Below are 18,124 nucleotides of genomic sequence, written 5' to 3'. Positions count from 1 at the left end.
AAGCTAATCCTATCGCTATCTTTGTAAGTCAGTCAGGAAAACACTACTGGCTGCTTGCACTAAAATTTAAATATACAGTTTATTGTATAAATTATTTCCGTGCCCTCTGAGAACATGCAGCTGTTGCATTGTATTAATGTTTATAAGAACCTGGTGTGACAATAGAACTGTAAAACCCACTAAGTTTCATTTTGCGGTTCAGCTTGCACTCCTTTGCCATCATCAAGTTGCCATGGATACCTATAGCAGCTGCTGCGCTCTACCTTGTGATTCCCTGTCAAACACATGGGTAAATGTTACCCGATCAGAGCACTTTGTGACACACTTTCTGTGCTCTCGCTCTATTGTGCCTCCTCCGATTTAAAATCCTTATCATCAGTCTAACGGAGCTGTGCATAATGGCTCAAGATTGTATACATTTGGATACGCAGACATGCATCAATTACACATATCTGACATGCAGTTTACATATCATTACCTATACATGAAAGCCTTCTAATGGAAGAGAGTGACGGCTGGTCAGAGCCTCTCAAAGTTCAGGAAATCATTATTTGTTGGCACTTTCCTCTCCTTATGGGTGCAGCAAAATGATGTCTTCTAATAGTGAACTTACTGACATGCTGAAAACTAATCTTTAACACAAATTACTGCAATTCCCTTAAAGCGGATGCATAAAAAACAAATCAATTGGATAAATACAACTATTAAGACAACGTTAGGCCGCCCTACATCCCTTTATCTCATTCTCACTATTTTTGCTTGTGACCTCTCGTCATAGGTCGCACGTCTACGAGTTGTGAGCATTTCAAAGAGCCTTTCACAAGGATTATTTTCATTGGCCCGAAAAGATAATACAGCATTTCACAAGAAAGACAATTAGAGACAAGTCTGAATATGAGAAGTTTATATAGGCTATGATATAAAGTAGGTTTTGCTTAGATGTTGTATCTGTACCAAGTGGTTTCCCATCAAATTGTATGGAATTTGACGATACCTGAGGCAGAAATGTCCACTTCGGTAGCACGCACATACACCAAACCCTCCAGTTTCATTCCTGTCTATATTCTGAAGGCTTTCGTTCATTTATCATTCATAGATCCAAAATCCCCTCTGTAAAAACCTTTGACTCTAACGTGCCAACCAAATGAAACAAGAATTTTGAACCTGGCTTTGTTCAGTAACCAGATTTTTACTTACCTATATATTTCATACCAAAGAAATCAAACTCACAAATGTAAATCAATCAATATTTCATTTATAAACATTGACAACACACCAATACAGTGTGAGGGGAAAAATCCTGGAGGATGAAGATTGTAAAACATGCACACAAAAATGTGCACGGGCATGTCCATGTGCACAGACACGCGTGTACTGTTGTGTCTCTATCTCTTCTCCATTCATTCTTGTTTACTTGGTTCTATTTTTAGCTGCAGCTTGGCTCAAGTGCCCTCTGCTGGGCCCATCAAAGCAGCTCCTTCCTGTTGTCATAGAAATGAACTGGCACGCTCATTAGCTCCTCCGCGTACAGGCTGCCCAAATCACTCACTAGAGGAGGGAGCACAGCTGAGGGTCAGGTCGACCTATCTAAACAGGTAGATCATTTCAAACAGGGGGAAAAGGTCATTGATCATAAGGTAAATATCCCCGATTACACCCGTTACAACAACACCTCCTATTCCGCCTTCAGTCATTTCATCACAGTTTTCCCCTGAAGGCACCATGAGACAGTCGTGTCTGACATGATGGCAGCATTTACATTACAATCATGTCCTCTCCGTGTTTGACCTTGTGGTGCGAACACCGACGGTGCTCCTGGGAATTACACACTGCGGTCGCCTACTGCTTCCACTGTGCCGCTGGGAACATTGGTTATTCAGAGGAGCCACACACTGTGGCTGACTGAGAGGTGTTTCATAACTGCAATGCACTGACTTATGTCACCTGTTTAACATAAAATGTATTTATGTCGAGCGAGAATGTTGTTTATTGCTTAGCAACAAGCACCTCATAACATACTTAATGCTTTTGATAATGCTGTACATGTCAAATGAAGGCCATTACATCCTCTGGGCTGTGGTACTGATGTGGAAAATATATTCATATACTGCACATGTACAAAGCTTAAAGGGACAACTCTCCTTTTGCACAAGCCACACTGCAAATACTCAATTTATCTCTCTCTACGTCTCCTCTATGCTACCAGGACAGATCTGGGGACTAGTGAGTGATGATCTGGGGACTAGTGAGTGATAACGGTTAGAGGCTGGAGGCCAGTGCAGAATGATAGATCCAGCAGAAACACAGAAGGCTGGATTTGTCCCCATAAATAAGCAAGGTGTTGGTGTGTCCTGAAGAGTTTTTATAGAAGATATCCATCTTATAAAAACCTGGGGAAAAAGATACCGAAATAATACCAGACTTTATTAGTCGTTCAGTCTTGGCTGTCATCCCTGAGCATCACTCAGTAACGGCAGTATAAAGAAGAGGTGATGCAAAGGCAGAACACATTTTGTTAAATTGGATTTAGCATTATTAGGATGAGGGAATGAAATCACACACATCTGCAACACTACAGGATGTAGTTTGTCTCTTAAACCAACCGCCTTTTATTCCCTTCTCTGATGAAATCAGCTTTCTAAGCCAGTTATTTTTTCCCCTGTATATCTCATACGATGCACAGCAGCCTCTGTCATTCAAATGAGGTCGACCTGCTGAGTGAAGGTCTCGTCCACCTGTTGGTAACATGTCGTCACGAGACCAAAGTAACATACTGACGCAACAACGGGACAATCTCCATGACAACTGAGCAAACTCTCAGCATACTTTTCTGTATCCTTCCGGACGCAGTGAGCTGTAATTTTAAAATGTTACTTCCTGAAAAGCTGTGACCAGGACCAACCTCTGCTCTACCGGCATCGGGGGAAAAAGGGAAAAGGTAATAAACTAGTCCGACAGTTAATATGCAGACATGTGAACTAAAGCATTACAGCGTTACCGAGTTGCCCTGGTTGTTGTCTGTTGTTTCTACTGAATGGGATTCTTACTTCTATGCATTTCTGACACACTAAATAATCTCACATCCTGTGTTAGCCGGCTAAATAGCATGACGGTATGTAATGATGAGGCTGAAAGCTCCAGAAGAAACATCATTAGTGGCCCTTGTATAGTATACCAGTGACAATGTTTTGACAACATTATCTCTTATTATCACGTGTTAATTACAGATCAACCCTAACTGTCATCACATACATAAAGAGATGTTTTCTTCAAAGGTTCTTGTTTGCTATATTTCAAAAATAAATCCTTTGTTTTGATCAGTAAATCATGAGGTGTGAACCTGACGTCTTATGTAACTGTCTGAGAGTTAGAGGAGACTATCAACAGGTTGTTAAATGCACAACTTTCCACTCTTTTCTCTGACGCCAGCAGGACAGTGAGGAGCCGTTTCCATAGCAATAACGTCCTACACATAACGCAGACCAACTGAGCTACTAAATAAAGCATGTTGGCGTAAAAAATACAGCTTTAAAAGTCTGTTTTCGTTGAAAATACACTGCTGCGTTGGAAAACAGTCCAAGGCTGCACATGAATTCACTAAAAGGCCAAGAGGAGACTTAAACGCACAAATATCAGGGTGCAGTGTAATATTGTGTAAAAGTACGATTAATTAATATTTAAATTACATAAACTACAAAAACGTTCTCCGTTAGCTTTTAAAAATATCAGTGAAAACATTTTACTGTATCAATAGCGTCTGATTAGTTTGTCTTGCTTTGATTACTTTTCTTTTTTTCTTATTTTTCATTTTATTTACATTTCATTTAGTCGCCTTATTTGTTTTTCTGTCCAGTTTTTCTTTGTTCTTATTTTTATTTATTTTATATGTACATATGTAAAGGTGTATATGTGTATATATATGTATATATATACTGTATATGTGTGTATATATATATTTTCCCTCATGATAAATATTGTTGAATAATTGTAGGGAACCCAACATGTCAAGCCCCTTGTGGGTTTCCTTTGCATGTTTTTTTTTTTACTTAATGTCTCTCAATTGTAATTTTCTTCTTGTTTTTCCAACATTCATTCATTCATTCATCTTCAACCTCTTGTCCCTGTCGGGGTCGCGGGCGGCTGGAGCCAATCCCAGCTGACATCGGGCGCGAGGCGGGGTACACCCTGGACAGGACGCCAGTCTATCACAGGACACATAGAGACGAACAGAGACAGACAACCATTCACACCTACGGGCAATTTTAGAGTCATCAATGAACCGAACACCTGCATGTCTTTGGACTGTGGGAGGAAACCGGAGAACCTGGAGAAAACCCACGCAGACACGGGGGAGAACATGCAAACTCCACGTGCTAAATAAATCAAATCAGATCAAAAGCAAATATCTGTTTGAAGCAGGAACAAGCTTTTTCCCCATCAGCTGTTCTGTATCAGACTGTGTGGATGGCCGGTGTCTAGTATAGTGAGCTGTGACACCACCATGTGGGGAAAGCTAGTAGCTGCATGCTGACAGTTCAGTGAGCTGAGCGCAGTTAAAACACATTCACATATAATTATTCACTTAATTATTTATGACTGAAGAAATTAGGGTTTTCTACCAAACTTCATTTCATTTTTATATTTTATGGGAGTTAAAAATGACACTATTACCTATTAATGCACCAATTTCTGCAAACCACACATTCGCTTCCAACTAAGATGATACAGTTCTTTCATTCATTCAATCAACCATCCAATCACACACACACAGACACACAGACACACACACACACACACACACACACACACACACACACACACACACACAGACACACACACACACACACACACACACACACACACACACACACACACACACACACACTACTTTAAGTCTGCAGTTTGTGTTTGAGGTTGGTCAGTTGCTCCATGTCGACAGCCCAACATTGGCCTGTCACAGACACAGACACACAGACACACAGACACACAGACACACACACACACACACACACACACACACACACACACACACACACACACACACACACACACACACACACACACACACACACACACACACACACACACACACACACACACACTACTTTAAGTCTGCAGTTTGTGTTTGAGGTTGGTCAGTTGCTCCATGTCGACAGCCCAACATTGGCCTGTCACAGACACAGACACAGACACACACACAGACACACACAGACACACACACACACACACACACACACACACACACACACACACACACACACACACACACACACACACACACACACACACACACACACACACACACACACACACACACACACACACACACACACACACACACACACACACACACACACACACTACTTTAAGTCTGCAGTTTGTGTTTGAGGTTGGTCAGTTGCTCCATGTCGACAGCCCAACATTGGCCTGTCACAGACACAGACACACAGACACACAGACACACAGACACACAGACACACACACACACACACACACACACACACACACACACACACACACACACACACACACACACACACACACACACACACACACACACACACACACACACACACACACACACACACACTACTTTAAGTCTGCAGTTTGTGTTTGAGGTTGGTCAGTTGCTCCATGTCGACAGCCCAACATTGGCCTGTCACAGACACAGACACACAGACACACAGACACACACACACACACACACACACACACACACACACACACACACACACACACACACACACACACACACACACACACACACACACACACACACACACACACACACACACACACACACACACACACACACACACACACACACACACACACACAGCACTTTAAGTCTGCAGTTTGTGTTTGAGGTTGGTCAGTTGCTCCATGTCGACGCTGCTGCCCCCGCACACGATCACCAGCAGGGGGCCCAAGGGAGTCGGCAGTCGACCTAAAGAAAGAAAGAAAGAAAGTGTAATGCAACGTCACTCTCATCCTCTCCGGAAGTTTCCACTCATTACAGAGGAACTCTACATATGTTTCATCATAATTATTGCTTGTAAACAAATTCTGCCGACATGGCTGCAGTCTGAGAAGGTCTTATAATGAACGCATGCGTGAGAAGAAGTACCACAAGAAGACAAAGACCAGTAAATGCCGCCACAAGACGTGTTCACAATGAAATGTCAACCAGATTGTGTTGTGTGAGGGTTGTGCTGTATCCTAATGCCTGTCAACGGAAGCAGGGTGGTGAATATCCAGAGTAATAATAACAATAATAACTTTATATATGTATATTGTAGCACCCCAAAACAGGAAAAAACAGACTTAAAGTGCTTTGACAAAGCAAAAGCAGGATAGTCAGAAGACAGAATGACAAGAGAAAGCAAACGATAAGGCTGAACAAAGACAAAATCACATTATAATATAGGCTCTTTTATATATATTATAAATAAATATAAATAAAAGTGCCGGCACGGTGGTGTGGGGGCTAGTGCTGTCGCCTCAAAGTAAGAGGGTTGTGTGGAGTTTGCATGTTCTCCCCGTGTCTGCGTGGGTTTTCTCCGGGATCTCCGGTTTCCTCCCACAGTCTAAAGACGTGCACGTGTTAGGTTAGTTGGTTACTCTAAATTGCCCGTAGGTGTGAATGGTTGTCTGTCTCTATGTGTCCTGCAATAGACTGGAGTCCTGTCCAGGGTGTACCCCGCCTCACACCCGATGTCAGCTGGGATAGGCTCCAGCCCCACGCAACCCCGATAGGGACAAGCGGTTGAAGATGAATGAATGGATAAATAAAAACAATAAAAAGACGATAACAGGAATAAAAAGCTGAGTAGTTACCTTCATCCTGTAATCTGCATATGAGTCCACTGTAGACAGCTGCTAGCGCTGCTCCACATGCCATCTCCACCAACACACGCTCCTCATCTACAGGATATCACACACACACACACACACGCACGCACACACACGCACACACACGCACACACACGCACACGCCCAGTTTATTATAGGGGCTTATATTACCAATTAATATCAAAAAGTAGGGGATGTTAATGTTCTTAGATGTATATTCAGGCTGTTCACAAGTCATTAACAGCCACACACAGACACACACACACTAACCCAGGAATGTTTCCACAGCCTGCAGAGCCTGCTGGTCAGTCACAAGTTCAGAAATGATTGTAAGCTCGCTGCATCGACTGTATTCAAAGGCTTTCTTGCAAACTGTCTTCGCTCCGAGACATTTAGCCTCACTGTGGAGAGACGTGTGAGGACGGAGTCAGTTCGGTCGTTTTCCACAAAACATAACTTCAAAATATTTGAACTCCTTAATCCTCTAACCTGGTGATGTCATCCAGGGTGACCAACTTCCCCGCCTTAACCGCAGCGTTGAAACAGTCAGCCCCCGCCGTCTCCATGGCAACGACGGGTACATCTGCCCAGCCTACATCCTTCAGGCCCTGGATGACACCACAGAGGAGGCCTCCTCCGCCCACAGACACCAGCAGAGCTCCAGGCTTCACGTCGGGGCCCAGAGAGGCTGCGACCTCTGTGATCAGACTGGCGTGGCCCTGCCTGGGTGTGAGTGTAAATGCGAGTATTTTTAAAGGTCCCGTATTGTTAAAAGGTGAGATTTCCATGTTGTTGTTTTTATTTTAAAGCAGGCCGAGGTGTTATATAAATACAGCGAACGTATCAAAATGCTCAATCCTTAGAAAATGCACACCACCTGTATTAGCAACTGTGCCTTTAAACCAGCCTATACTATATTATACTATATCATATATATGTGTATGTAGAAAACGCAGCTACAGTCATTAACAGCTGCAATGACGGTGCAAAGACACCAAGAGCGGAGATGCAGAAGACCAGGAAACCCTAACCAATCAGAGCAGACTAGGCTTTTCAATAAGAGGGTCTTAAAGAGACAGGCGTTAGGACGGAGCGTTTCAGACCATTCAAAGCACGTAAATATGTTCTAGTAGGAACTCAAAATACAAGTGTGAACCTCACATGAGTATGATACGGGACCTTTAATACTGCAAAGTTTGCTAGTTTATCATTGCGTTGCAGGAAACGTTAACTGTGACGAGTGTTTGTACCAGAGCAGGGGGTGATCGAATGGAGGAACATAGGTGAGCCCTTCGGTTTCTGCCAGTCTGAGAGCCTCTGCATTGGCATCATCCCAGACCTAAGGAGGAGATTTTACTTGATTTTCTCTTCTCAACTTTCAGCTCAACACTGACAGATCAGAACAAGCACTTGCGTATATTTAATATTACACTTTACCTTGCCTACGATCTTGACTGAAGCACCCTCATCTCGGAGTCTCTGAACGACCAGCTGAGGAGACGAGGTGGGAACTACGATGGTGGCCGGTACACCCATTTTTCTGGCTACATAGGCCGCAGCCATACCCGCATTACCACCTATTTAAAAATGCCGTATTATGTTATATTACAGTCAACGCACACTCACCAATTGATGCTGTACTGTGAAGGCTAACAGTCACCTGAAGAGCAGACAACTCCTTTGGACTCTCCCACCAGCTGCAGAAGGAAACGGAAAAGCGCAAATGAGTGTTTTTTCAACAACTTTTGTATGCTGAGCGGAGATCTACGCCACAGTCAATCAACACTGGCCTTCACTTTAAATGATAGATCTGATAGTCAGTGTCTGGCATGATGGAGGTGAAGAAAAGGCAGGTGGAGGGCTCGTACCTGCTGGCAGAGGTGTCCGATGCCACGGATCTTGAAGGAGCCAGAGGGCTGTGAATTCTCCATCTTCAGATACACAGTGGTTCCCGTGCGTTTGGACATGCTGACGCTCTCCAGCAGTGGTGTGTTCAGGTGGAAATGCTTCGCCATGGCGCACCTAATTTCACTAAAATGTCAAACAACGTGTGTTTAGACAAGTAGGCAGTTAAGTGACACATGCCATCCACTGATGAGGACGGCGAAATGCAGTTGAAATCTGCAGTAAAAAGCTTCTGAGTGGAACATGAGTTAAGGTTTTTCTTTGTCACAGTAGGAAGTTAGTTAACACAGAAGCACTTCAAACTGGGTTTCAAGAGAACGGGATATTTTACGCAGGTGGTTCACAGGGAAAATACTTTATCTTTACTACAGATTTGTATAGGAGTCACACCGATGGACCAGTCCCAGCCTGGTCAGATGCGTACATGACCTGATGAAGCCTCTTGGAAGAGAGCCGAAACATCACCTGGACAAATAACCAAGTCCAGTTGCTTCTGACTGAAATTGCTTTGAGGATGAGTCACACTGACGTTTCCCGTCCAGCCAGTGCTGCCTTCAAGTGCAGCACGAAACATAGGAATAGGTATCAGCGGCAGTGGGCACGTTGTGCACATGAACTTGTTCTCTTTATACATTTGCGACACGGAAAAGCATGAAAATTGTGTCACTTAGAGCAGTGGTTCCCAAACTATGTACATGACGGACCACCTCAGAGAACATCAGGCTCTCTCAAGTCCCACCACTGAGACCAGTGTTAAAATGCAGCATTCAGCTACGGACAGGAAGGTTTATTCCTCATCAGACGGTTATTTATTTTGTCTTCAGCCACAGACGCGCTGGAGGAAGAGGTGGCATCAGAACTGACAGTGTTCTCAAACCAGTCATTTCACCTCTGCTCACTTTCCTGCCATCACAGTTTAGCTCATACCTCAGGAGCATGACTATGTATATTGATATTGAAACAAAAATGTGACAGGAAGATCTAAACTTATTTTAAATTATATATCACAGATCTAAGTATTTTCTTAGTGTTGTATAAATTTAGTTATTCAATTATTGTTGTTTTATTATCTTGGAGATTCCTTCAAGTACCACCAGAGGTACAGGTGCAGTCCCACAGTTACAGAAAAAGTGACTTAAAGTTAAATATGGCTGAGCAGTAACTCATTTATGTTTGATCAGTTAGTTTGTTGTTGTTGTTGTTGTTAAAGAGCACCATGTGTTGTCTGATAAAACACCAAAAAAACCTCACAAAATTGAAGTTTAATATTATTAAGTGGACATTTCACAGAGTGAGTATCTCTGTACATTATGCAGCTGGACAGTTTCTGTAGAAAAAGACACCTCCGTTCATTCACCATGGTGTTAAATGGTGAATATTCATTCATCTCCAACCGCTTGTCCCTGTCGGGGTCGCGGGGGGCTGGAGCCAATCCCAGCTGATATCGGGTGTGAGGCGGGGTCCACCCTGGACAGGACGCCAGTCTATCACAGGACACATAGAGACAAACAGAGACAGACAACCATTCACACCTACGGGCAATTTTAGAGTCATCAATTAACCTAAGACGTGCATGTCTTTGGACTGTGGGAGGAAACCGGAGTACCCGGAGAAAACCCACGCAGACACGGGGAGAACATGCAAACTCCACACAGAAAGTCCCCAGCCTGGATGCGAACCTGCAACCTTCTCGCTGTGAGGCGACAGTGCTAAGCACCACTACACAACGTGTACCCTGTACTGTACGTCATTAACACTGCGGTGTAACGTCACTATTGTAACACACTGTTCTGTGCATAGACATAAAGAGTAGACGCCTCATCGAACGTTGGGCCTATTGGCGCTGACGAGCGGTGGAGCCGCCATCTTGGCCCGGTCGCCCGCTCCACTCAGTGTAAGGACAGGACACGGTTCAGCGTATTTTAATATTCACAGTGGGATTAACAGTAATAGAATATTCTGATATATGATATATGTGATGTATGATAGGTGTTTCACAAACACTATAAATATAAACACAACAATAGAAATCATTTATAGAGTATTAATAGGCTATATTTCATACATGAATACATAAATCTCTCTCTCACTCACTCTCTCTCTTTCTCTCTCTCACACACACACACACACACACACACACACTCACACACACACAGAGAAAATTAAAATGCATATAAATCAAGAGTATCAATACAATTAGGTCAGAGAGAGAGATGACATTTTGGACACATCTAAATACAAGTCAAACAGACACACTTTCATTTAAAGCACTAAAAAAAAACCAAGAGCCGAACCCTATATGTTAATAAATATTCAGAAATGATCCATGCTCTGCCAGTCGCATAGTCGCGGTAGTGGAGAGGAGAGGGAGCGAGAGTGTGTGTGGTATAAAAATATATATAACATTTTGTTAAATCGATCATTTTCACACTGTTTTGTTCTTGCACAATTACCAATTAGAGTGTAGCTCTATTTATTTATATTTTAATGATGTAGTAATTGTATTTAATGTGCAAACAAAAACACGGGGCATAGTTCAGTAATATCCATTTTAAATTATACAAACGATTTAAGATTTTTCCTTAGTTAAATAAATGTATGATTTTTTTAACTTCTGTGGTACAACTGAACTAAAAAAGCCTGGACTCATCAGTTCTGGTTTACAAACATGTGACGTTGGTCCTGCTTTAAGTGGAGATGTGGAGAACCAAGTAAAAATGTATGGAACATTTAGTTCAGCTGTGAGAATATCGGGCACAGAGTGGAAATACATGTTCACGCTTGCCTCGTAAATCTCTAATTCATTCTTTATAATAAACCCCACATCATGTTGCTCCTGTTTGATGAAACAGTTTAACAGCAAAGGATATTGGTCAGATTCTGTCACTTCTCCTTTGATAGACTAAACTTTAAAAAAAAAAAAGTGACATGACATGAAAAATGATCTCATAATTCATGTCAATGTCATGTTCAATATTTAAAAAAACAAAACTGAGAATATCTGAGGTGACCTGAGATGAACTGTCTCTGAAGTGTCTTCCTCTCATGAAACCACAGCACATCCTCCGCTGACCTACTGCTGGAAATGTGCAATCCATTTACACTAGACCACATGTACGACAACCCCTCTCCTCCCTGCTTCTCCTTTCATATCTACACAGGCAGGCATGCACACACACACACGCACGCACACGCACGCACGCACACACATCTGGCGGGGGGTAAATTAACTAACATTCCCACAGAGGCTAATCTCCACGCCTCTACTGTGACAAGATAATAATAATAAAATAAGGGACAGCAGCTCCTCTGGCAGCTAAATATTTATCTACCTGCCACAGCCTGAGGGACTCACTATAACATTCAAAAATGCATGGATTTATGTATAATTGTTTAAAATTGTACTGTACCGTACTGATTATGAATTGTAATATTGTAATATTAGATTAGAGCAGGAATACGCTGCTCAGTGCTCTGGCATCTTGTTCCTTCTGCTGCTCAACTCATAGGCTCAACGAGTCACTCATAGAACTGATCTGGGAGAAGGACCGGTCCAAGATGGCGGCCGCATTTCTCGCGGCCCAACGTTCGATGCGGCATCTACTCTTTATATGTCTATGGTTCTGTGTGTATGTGTTGAAAGGAGGTGTGTCCCTCTGGGTTGCCGTACGGCGGAAGTTCAGCGGGGTTTTACCGCTGGTCTTGTTCGTCTCTCGGTCTGAGAAATAAAGTGGAGCAGAGCTGCATCGCTAGACACGCTGGACACGCTGTCCCGGGGTTGTGCCGTATTCTGCACCCCTGCCGCGAAATGCACCCCCTCACATTAAAGGTGATATTCTGGATCAGAAGACTGTTGTTTGTTTCCACCTATAGGAGTAGTTTATATACAGCTAACCCACAACGGTCAGAACATTGGTTACTTACAGTCTTTAAACTATTTTAAAGAGTGTAAAATCACAAACTTGGATAATAGCGAACACAAAACAACACCTTTTTGTATGTTCTGTGGAAATAAACTGCAGCCATAATTACAAAATGAATGAAATGGATCTTTTGAGCAAGTTCAGTGTATTTGACTCAGCGTTTCCTAAATATAATCCCAGCTTTTCTTGCAATTCATAGGTTCAAAAGTGTGTGTTTTTAATGTGGTTACCTGTATAAACTACTCCTATAGGTGGAAACAACAGCCTTCTGATCCAGGATATCACCTATAATGCCAGGGGGTGCATTTCACGGCAGGGGGGCTGAACACGGCACAACACCGGCTCCGGTCCCGTTTATTGTTGTTGTTATATCACAACAGTGCAGGTGAACCCCTAACACTCGGCTACACTGTGTTAAGGTGTTAAATGCTGACTCACGTTTGGACACAACGTCTGCTTGCACGAGTCTCTGCCTGTGAAGTGATGAGGTGGTTTGTTTTCCTCTGTGCACGCTACATTATGCTACGATGTAGCGTCTGACAGCAAAACACTTGCACTTCCGGTTGAACTTCACAATAAATGTACTTGATTCACTTTTTCAGCAATTATAGTAATTTTAATATAAATAATTATCTGCTATATTTTCAGATCACATTTTACGTATAACAACATTATTTAAAAGTATATTAAGTCATATTATTTGGACTCATTTGTATGGGTTTAACTCCCATGTTTTCCTGATTTAAAGTTTGTCTTAAGGTCATAAAATAAAGTCATTTCATCATCAGTAAATATGCAGCATTGCTTAATTTGTGAGTGTAAATAAATAAATATAAAGCTGGTAAAATAGACAGATAAGAGGACAAAATGAGTAGAAACCCTAAAATATAAAAACCCTTGTTCTACATTCAGACCTGGATGTTGTTGCTCCCTCTACTTGGTTTTCTTGGTTGTTGTTTTCATATTTTTTGTGTTTGTATTTGAAGTTAATCTGTACTTACATGTGTAGCTCTTGTAAAGAGGGATTGCTGCATAACAAACTCAGTCACAAACACTAATGCAGGGTTCCTACAACTTTTCCAAGGTCAAATTCAAGCACTTTTAAGGTCCATTTTCAAGCGTTTCCAGCACCTTTGGACTGTGATGAATTACATATTTATACAAATACATGTTGAAAATGATTATTTCACCTTTTTTATCCCATTAAAACAGATGGTAAGAAATTCAATTTCTATTCTATAGCTATTTGTTGTGAAAGAAATGCAATACAGATACAATTCCAGGCATTTTCAAGAACCTTATCCCAAATTCAAGCACTTTTCAAACCTGAAAACACAATAAAATCCAAGCATTTTCAAGGATTTCAAGCACCTGTACGAACTCTGTAATGGCAAAGTGTGACGATATTAGGAATTTAAATAGAGATTAACTTACGTGTGAAGAGAGCTTCTGTTGCTGCAGAGACTTGAGGGACCTCTGAACTTTATTTCCCCTCTAAAGTCCACAGTTTATTACCAAGGCTTGAGTGTGTGTGTGCGTGAGTGTGTGTGTGTGTGTGTGTGTGTGTGTGTGAGTGTGTGTCTGTGAGAGAGTATGAGAGAGAGAGAAAGAGAGAGAGAGAGAAACACAGAGAGACAAGATAACGTCTTTGTATGTGTGTCTTCTTTTCTGTTTTTAACCTTTTAATCGATCTTGAGTGAAACACAGCGTTGATTCTCTTTAAGGGTTATAACTTCTTTATTATTATTGTACATTAACTGTGTAGTTACAGGTCGCATATATACAAGGTAATGGTTCACACTCACACCAATGTGTCATCCACACGTCAAACATCCCTCAGCTTATTGCCTCATATGTTACACAGCATGATCAAGGAAACGAAGCTTTGTGTCAGAACCTTTCTGTACACTGGGTGGCAGCAGTGAGCGGCGCCAGCACTGACAGGTGAAGAAACAAGAGCAGTGTGTCTAATAATGATGATAATAACAATAAAAAAAACCAATAGTTTCAATAAAACAACAAATTGGGAGAATAATACAACACACAACTACTTAAATATATATTTAGATTCTTCTAAATTAGCCCCATTTGCACTGAAGCAGCCCATGAAACATGTATATAGTTGTGTGTTCAACCTTCTAAACACAATAAAGTGTCACTGAGCTTCTGGTCGATGGGAAACACTGCTTTATTATATTGTTAGTGTTAGAGCCTGGTATCAGCGCTGCCCCAGCATGAGGACGACCGAGTTTCGTGTGTTAGTTCTTTTAAAAACGAGTAAAATATTGTCACTTTAGTTCTTCCTCTTCCTCCCCTTCTCGTGTTGCATTTGTATTTCACAAACCCTTCTCTCACATTCTTGTTTTCCTTCTTTCCCCTTCTCTCACCAGCAGCGAGCATTTTTTGCAGTTGAACAGACGTCGATAGGACAGCATGCGCCAGTGCTGAGTCAACATAAATGCAGAACAGTAAAAGCTTGAGACATCCGTGATTATTCACAGATGCCTCTTTTATCAGAACTGAAACGTTCTTTCGATATCAGTTTTTTAGTTGTTTTTTTTTACCATGCCATAATATTATACTGTCAGCATCTTTTGCTCGTGTGAGATGATTCGGAGCTACGCCACCATGCATCAAAAGCCGGCTGAAATCGGTTCCTTAGTCTTGTGGTTGCACTTTTCCGACGTTATTCCCGACTAACGCTGCTCCATCTACGACGTGACAAACGCTGCTTTCCTTTAACACGCATTCAGTTACACGACCTGATCTCTCTTCTCACTTTCCTCTCTCCAACTTCACATCTCACACACACACACACACACACTTTCACCTGCGATTCTAGCCTGTACATTTTACTGCATTTGAAACTTCTCAGCGCATCACAAGTGTTTTCAGACAACACGTCAAGTTCATTGCTTTGCAGTGGATGAGCTTGGCTTCACGAAGATCCATCTGGGTGTTTTTTTTTTGTTTTTTTTAATTAACACCGTATAAAAATAAAGCGGCATTCAAAGATCAACATTATTTGGATGAGTGTCAGACAGAGCGTTGTAAATCCAAGCTCACGTTTGTTCGGAGCTGGAAGAAGTTAAAGCTGCATCCAAACGATGGATGTTTTCTCTCTCTCACTCCAGCCTCTCTCATGCAGTTGGGAGTTGCCAAGCTACTGTTGCTCAAAATTAGACTCAGGCAATTTCTTTTAACTGCAGCGGCAACAAAATATGTAATGATTCTACGGTAAAGTGGCTCTGTGGTTCCAGCATCGCATCCAAACAAATGGGGAAAAAAGTTGCCTCAGAGTTTTGAGCTCCATCTGTTTCTTCTTTTTTTCACCTCCATCGTTTGTTCTTTTGTTGACGGCTAATGCTTCCGCCTACATGCCCTCTTGTACTCTGTGTGCATGCGCCCCCCCCCTGCGAGCGTGCACGTGGCTCCTGATCTGGGCTTCACGCCAGCGAACGTTGTCTGGGTTTGATCCTCGGATACAGCTAGAGAGAGTGAGAGAGAGAGAGAGAGAGAGAGAGAGAGAGAGAGAGGGCAGGGTCATTACATCATGTTAACATAGTTCTCAAGGTGCATGAACATCGTGATGCAGACTCTAAGACAGTGTGTGGGGACGAGTCCTCCATGTAAGAAGCTGCTTCCTCTAGTCAATCCCTGTTGATTTGGTCTTCTTCCCACTAAGGCAGCATGCAGTGCAGTGCAGCTGCAGCTGAAAGGTTGGAGCCGTAAAGGGACACTGTGATGGACAGTTTTATTAAAGCTATATTGCTCAGCTTTACTGGCACAATGAGTTCGGAGTATTATAGAGCGTGCACATACCGCCCTCCCTGAGGCTTAACTGGTGCTGTGCACAAAAGCATGAGCCCCGTCCAATAATGCGTAATACTCTAACCCTAGTATTACAGCTTTATTCTTGTCGCTTCACTTTTATAAACTAAAAACATTTATAAATCTGGTATTCAAAGCGTTTATTTGTGAATTTAGGATTATGGCTATATGGTGTTAGCTACTTGTTTCATAGATATGGCGCAAAAATAATAACTATCTGGAGAGGAAATACAGTCATTCATTCCTGGACCCAAGTTTGATATGTCCACTTCATTTACTGACAATCAGATTTTAATTCACATATTTCGATAGGACAGCATGCGCCAGTGCTGAGTCAACATAAATGCAGAACAGTAAAAGCTTGAGACATCCGTGATTATTCACAGGTGCTTCATTTATCAGAACTGAAACGTTCTTTCGATATCAGTTTTTTAGTTTTTTTTTTTTTACCATGCCATAATATTATACTGTCAGCATCTTTTGCTCGTGTGAGATGATGTGGGGCTACGCCACCATGCATCGAAAGCCGGCTGAATTCGGTTCCTTAGTCCTGTGGTTGCACTTTTCTGTAGGAAATAAGTCTTTTTAATTCTCGTAAATAACGTTGATTGTATTGTGTCACAGATCTACACGATTCAAGTGAATGACATAGTTTGATTTAAACGGCAAATTTCGCCAAAAACCAATCCGTTTGCAGGTATGATATTTATTGTAATATCCCCTCGCCCAGCCCTAATTGACCGTTCACTAAACTCCTCCGCCAAACAGTGATTGTCCATTTCTTAGCAACCGTAACCAGGCACAGCTTTTTGTCTCTTGTCCAGCTTTTGTGGCGTTCATTAAAATAGACAACGCTCTATGTGTGCAAACATTTATGAAAAGATGTATGTATTAATGGATGGTGTTCTCTCACCCCCAGTAGGTTTCTGGGTACGTATCCCTCGCGGTCATTAAGCCGTGCCCACCACCACTCCGTCTCAGTGTCATCACGCCGGCGCAGCACGGTGAGGGCATCACCCTCGCTGAAGGACAGCTCATCAGCTTGCTGGGCCGTGTAGTCCCAGAGAGTGTAGACCAAGCCTTTGTTCATCACGCCCAACTTTTCTTGGACACCTGGGAGAGAGACACAGCATTAATTGTTGCATGAGAGTTCAAATGTCTCTTTCCCCGTAGAGGAGACGCGCCGAGTTTGTTTTTGTCGACACATCCGTCTGTCTGTTTCTACCTACCATAGAGGAACTGAGAACACTGTGTATAGCCCTCCTCCATTTCTTCACATTTGTCCGCCGCTGTTTCCACGTCGCTAATTGTCGTGGCGAAAATGGCGGCCCCCGACTCCACCAGCATCTTACAGAGGTGGACGCTGTTACATGAAGCGGCACAGTGTAGAGGAGTCCTGCGAGGGACAACATGGAAATATGATTTTAAACAGACTTAAAAAAGTCATCGGCTAGACAAGCTTCATTCAATAACACACAAAGGATGATACAGTAATGCACTGTAGAGTAAAGACAATGAATGTCATCACGAAACAGGCTGACATTTACGAAACACCAATTCAGTCGGATGCATCTGTAATTTAATCAAGTAACTTCTGAATGCGGATCCTCATT

General features: G+C 42.3%; 2 protein-coding genes across 3 annotated transcripts in view; both read right to left on the bottom strand.

Annotated features, from left to right (window-relative positions):
- Positions 1–5,843: 5,843 nt before the first annotated feature.
- Positions 5,844–13,210, bottom strand: sdsl (serine dehydratase-like; the record flags this gene model as incomplete). The annotated part of the gene is made up of 9 exons (XM_083924731.1): positions 13,119–13,210; positions 8,721–8,883; positions 8,513–8,549; positions 8,290–8,429; positions 8,103–8,191; positions 7,342–7,575; positions 7,123–7,253; positions 6,838–6,924; positions 5,844–5,947 (listed from the first exon to the last, which is right to left on the bottom strand). The coding sequence occupies exons 2-9, from the start codon at positions 8,865–8,867 to the stop codon at positions 5,844–5,846; spliced, it is 969 nt and encodes a 322-aa protein (XP_083780857.1). The 5' UTR covers positions 8,868–8,883; positions 13,119–13,210.
- A 1,311-nt stretch (positions 13,211–14,521) lies between these two features.
- Positions 14,522–18,124, bottom strand: part of LOC310954283 (apoptosis-stimulating of p53 protein 1-like) — a gene marked incomplete at its 5' end in the record, with an annotated part of 59,299 nt that continues 55,696 nt past the window's right edge. For both annotated transcript variants that reach the window (XM_083923685.1, XM_083923684.1), the window contains 3 exons: positions 14,522–16,168; positions 17,425–17,624; positions 17,741–17,907. In XM_083923685.1, the coding sequence (XP_083779811.1) occupies positions 16,127–16,168; positions 17,425–17,624; positions 17,741–17,907 (409 nt within the window). In that variant the 3' untranslated portion in view covers positions 14,522–16,126. The remainder of the gene's footprint in view (positions 16,169–17,424; positions 17,625–17,740; positions 17,908–18,124) is intronic.

The sequence above is a fragment of the Echiichthys vipera genome (genome assembly GCF_963691815.1).
Source record: "Echiichthys vipera genome assembly, chromosome: 12".
NCBI classification, from domain to species: Eukaryota; Metazoa; Chordata; class Actinopteri; order Perciformes; family Trachinidae; genus Echiichthys; species Echiichthys vipera.
Note: the sequence above shows the minus strand (reverse complement) of the source record. Positions and strands in the feature narration are given on the sequence as shown.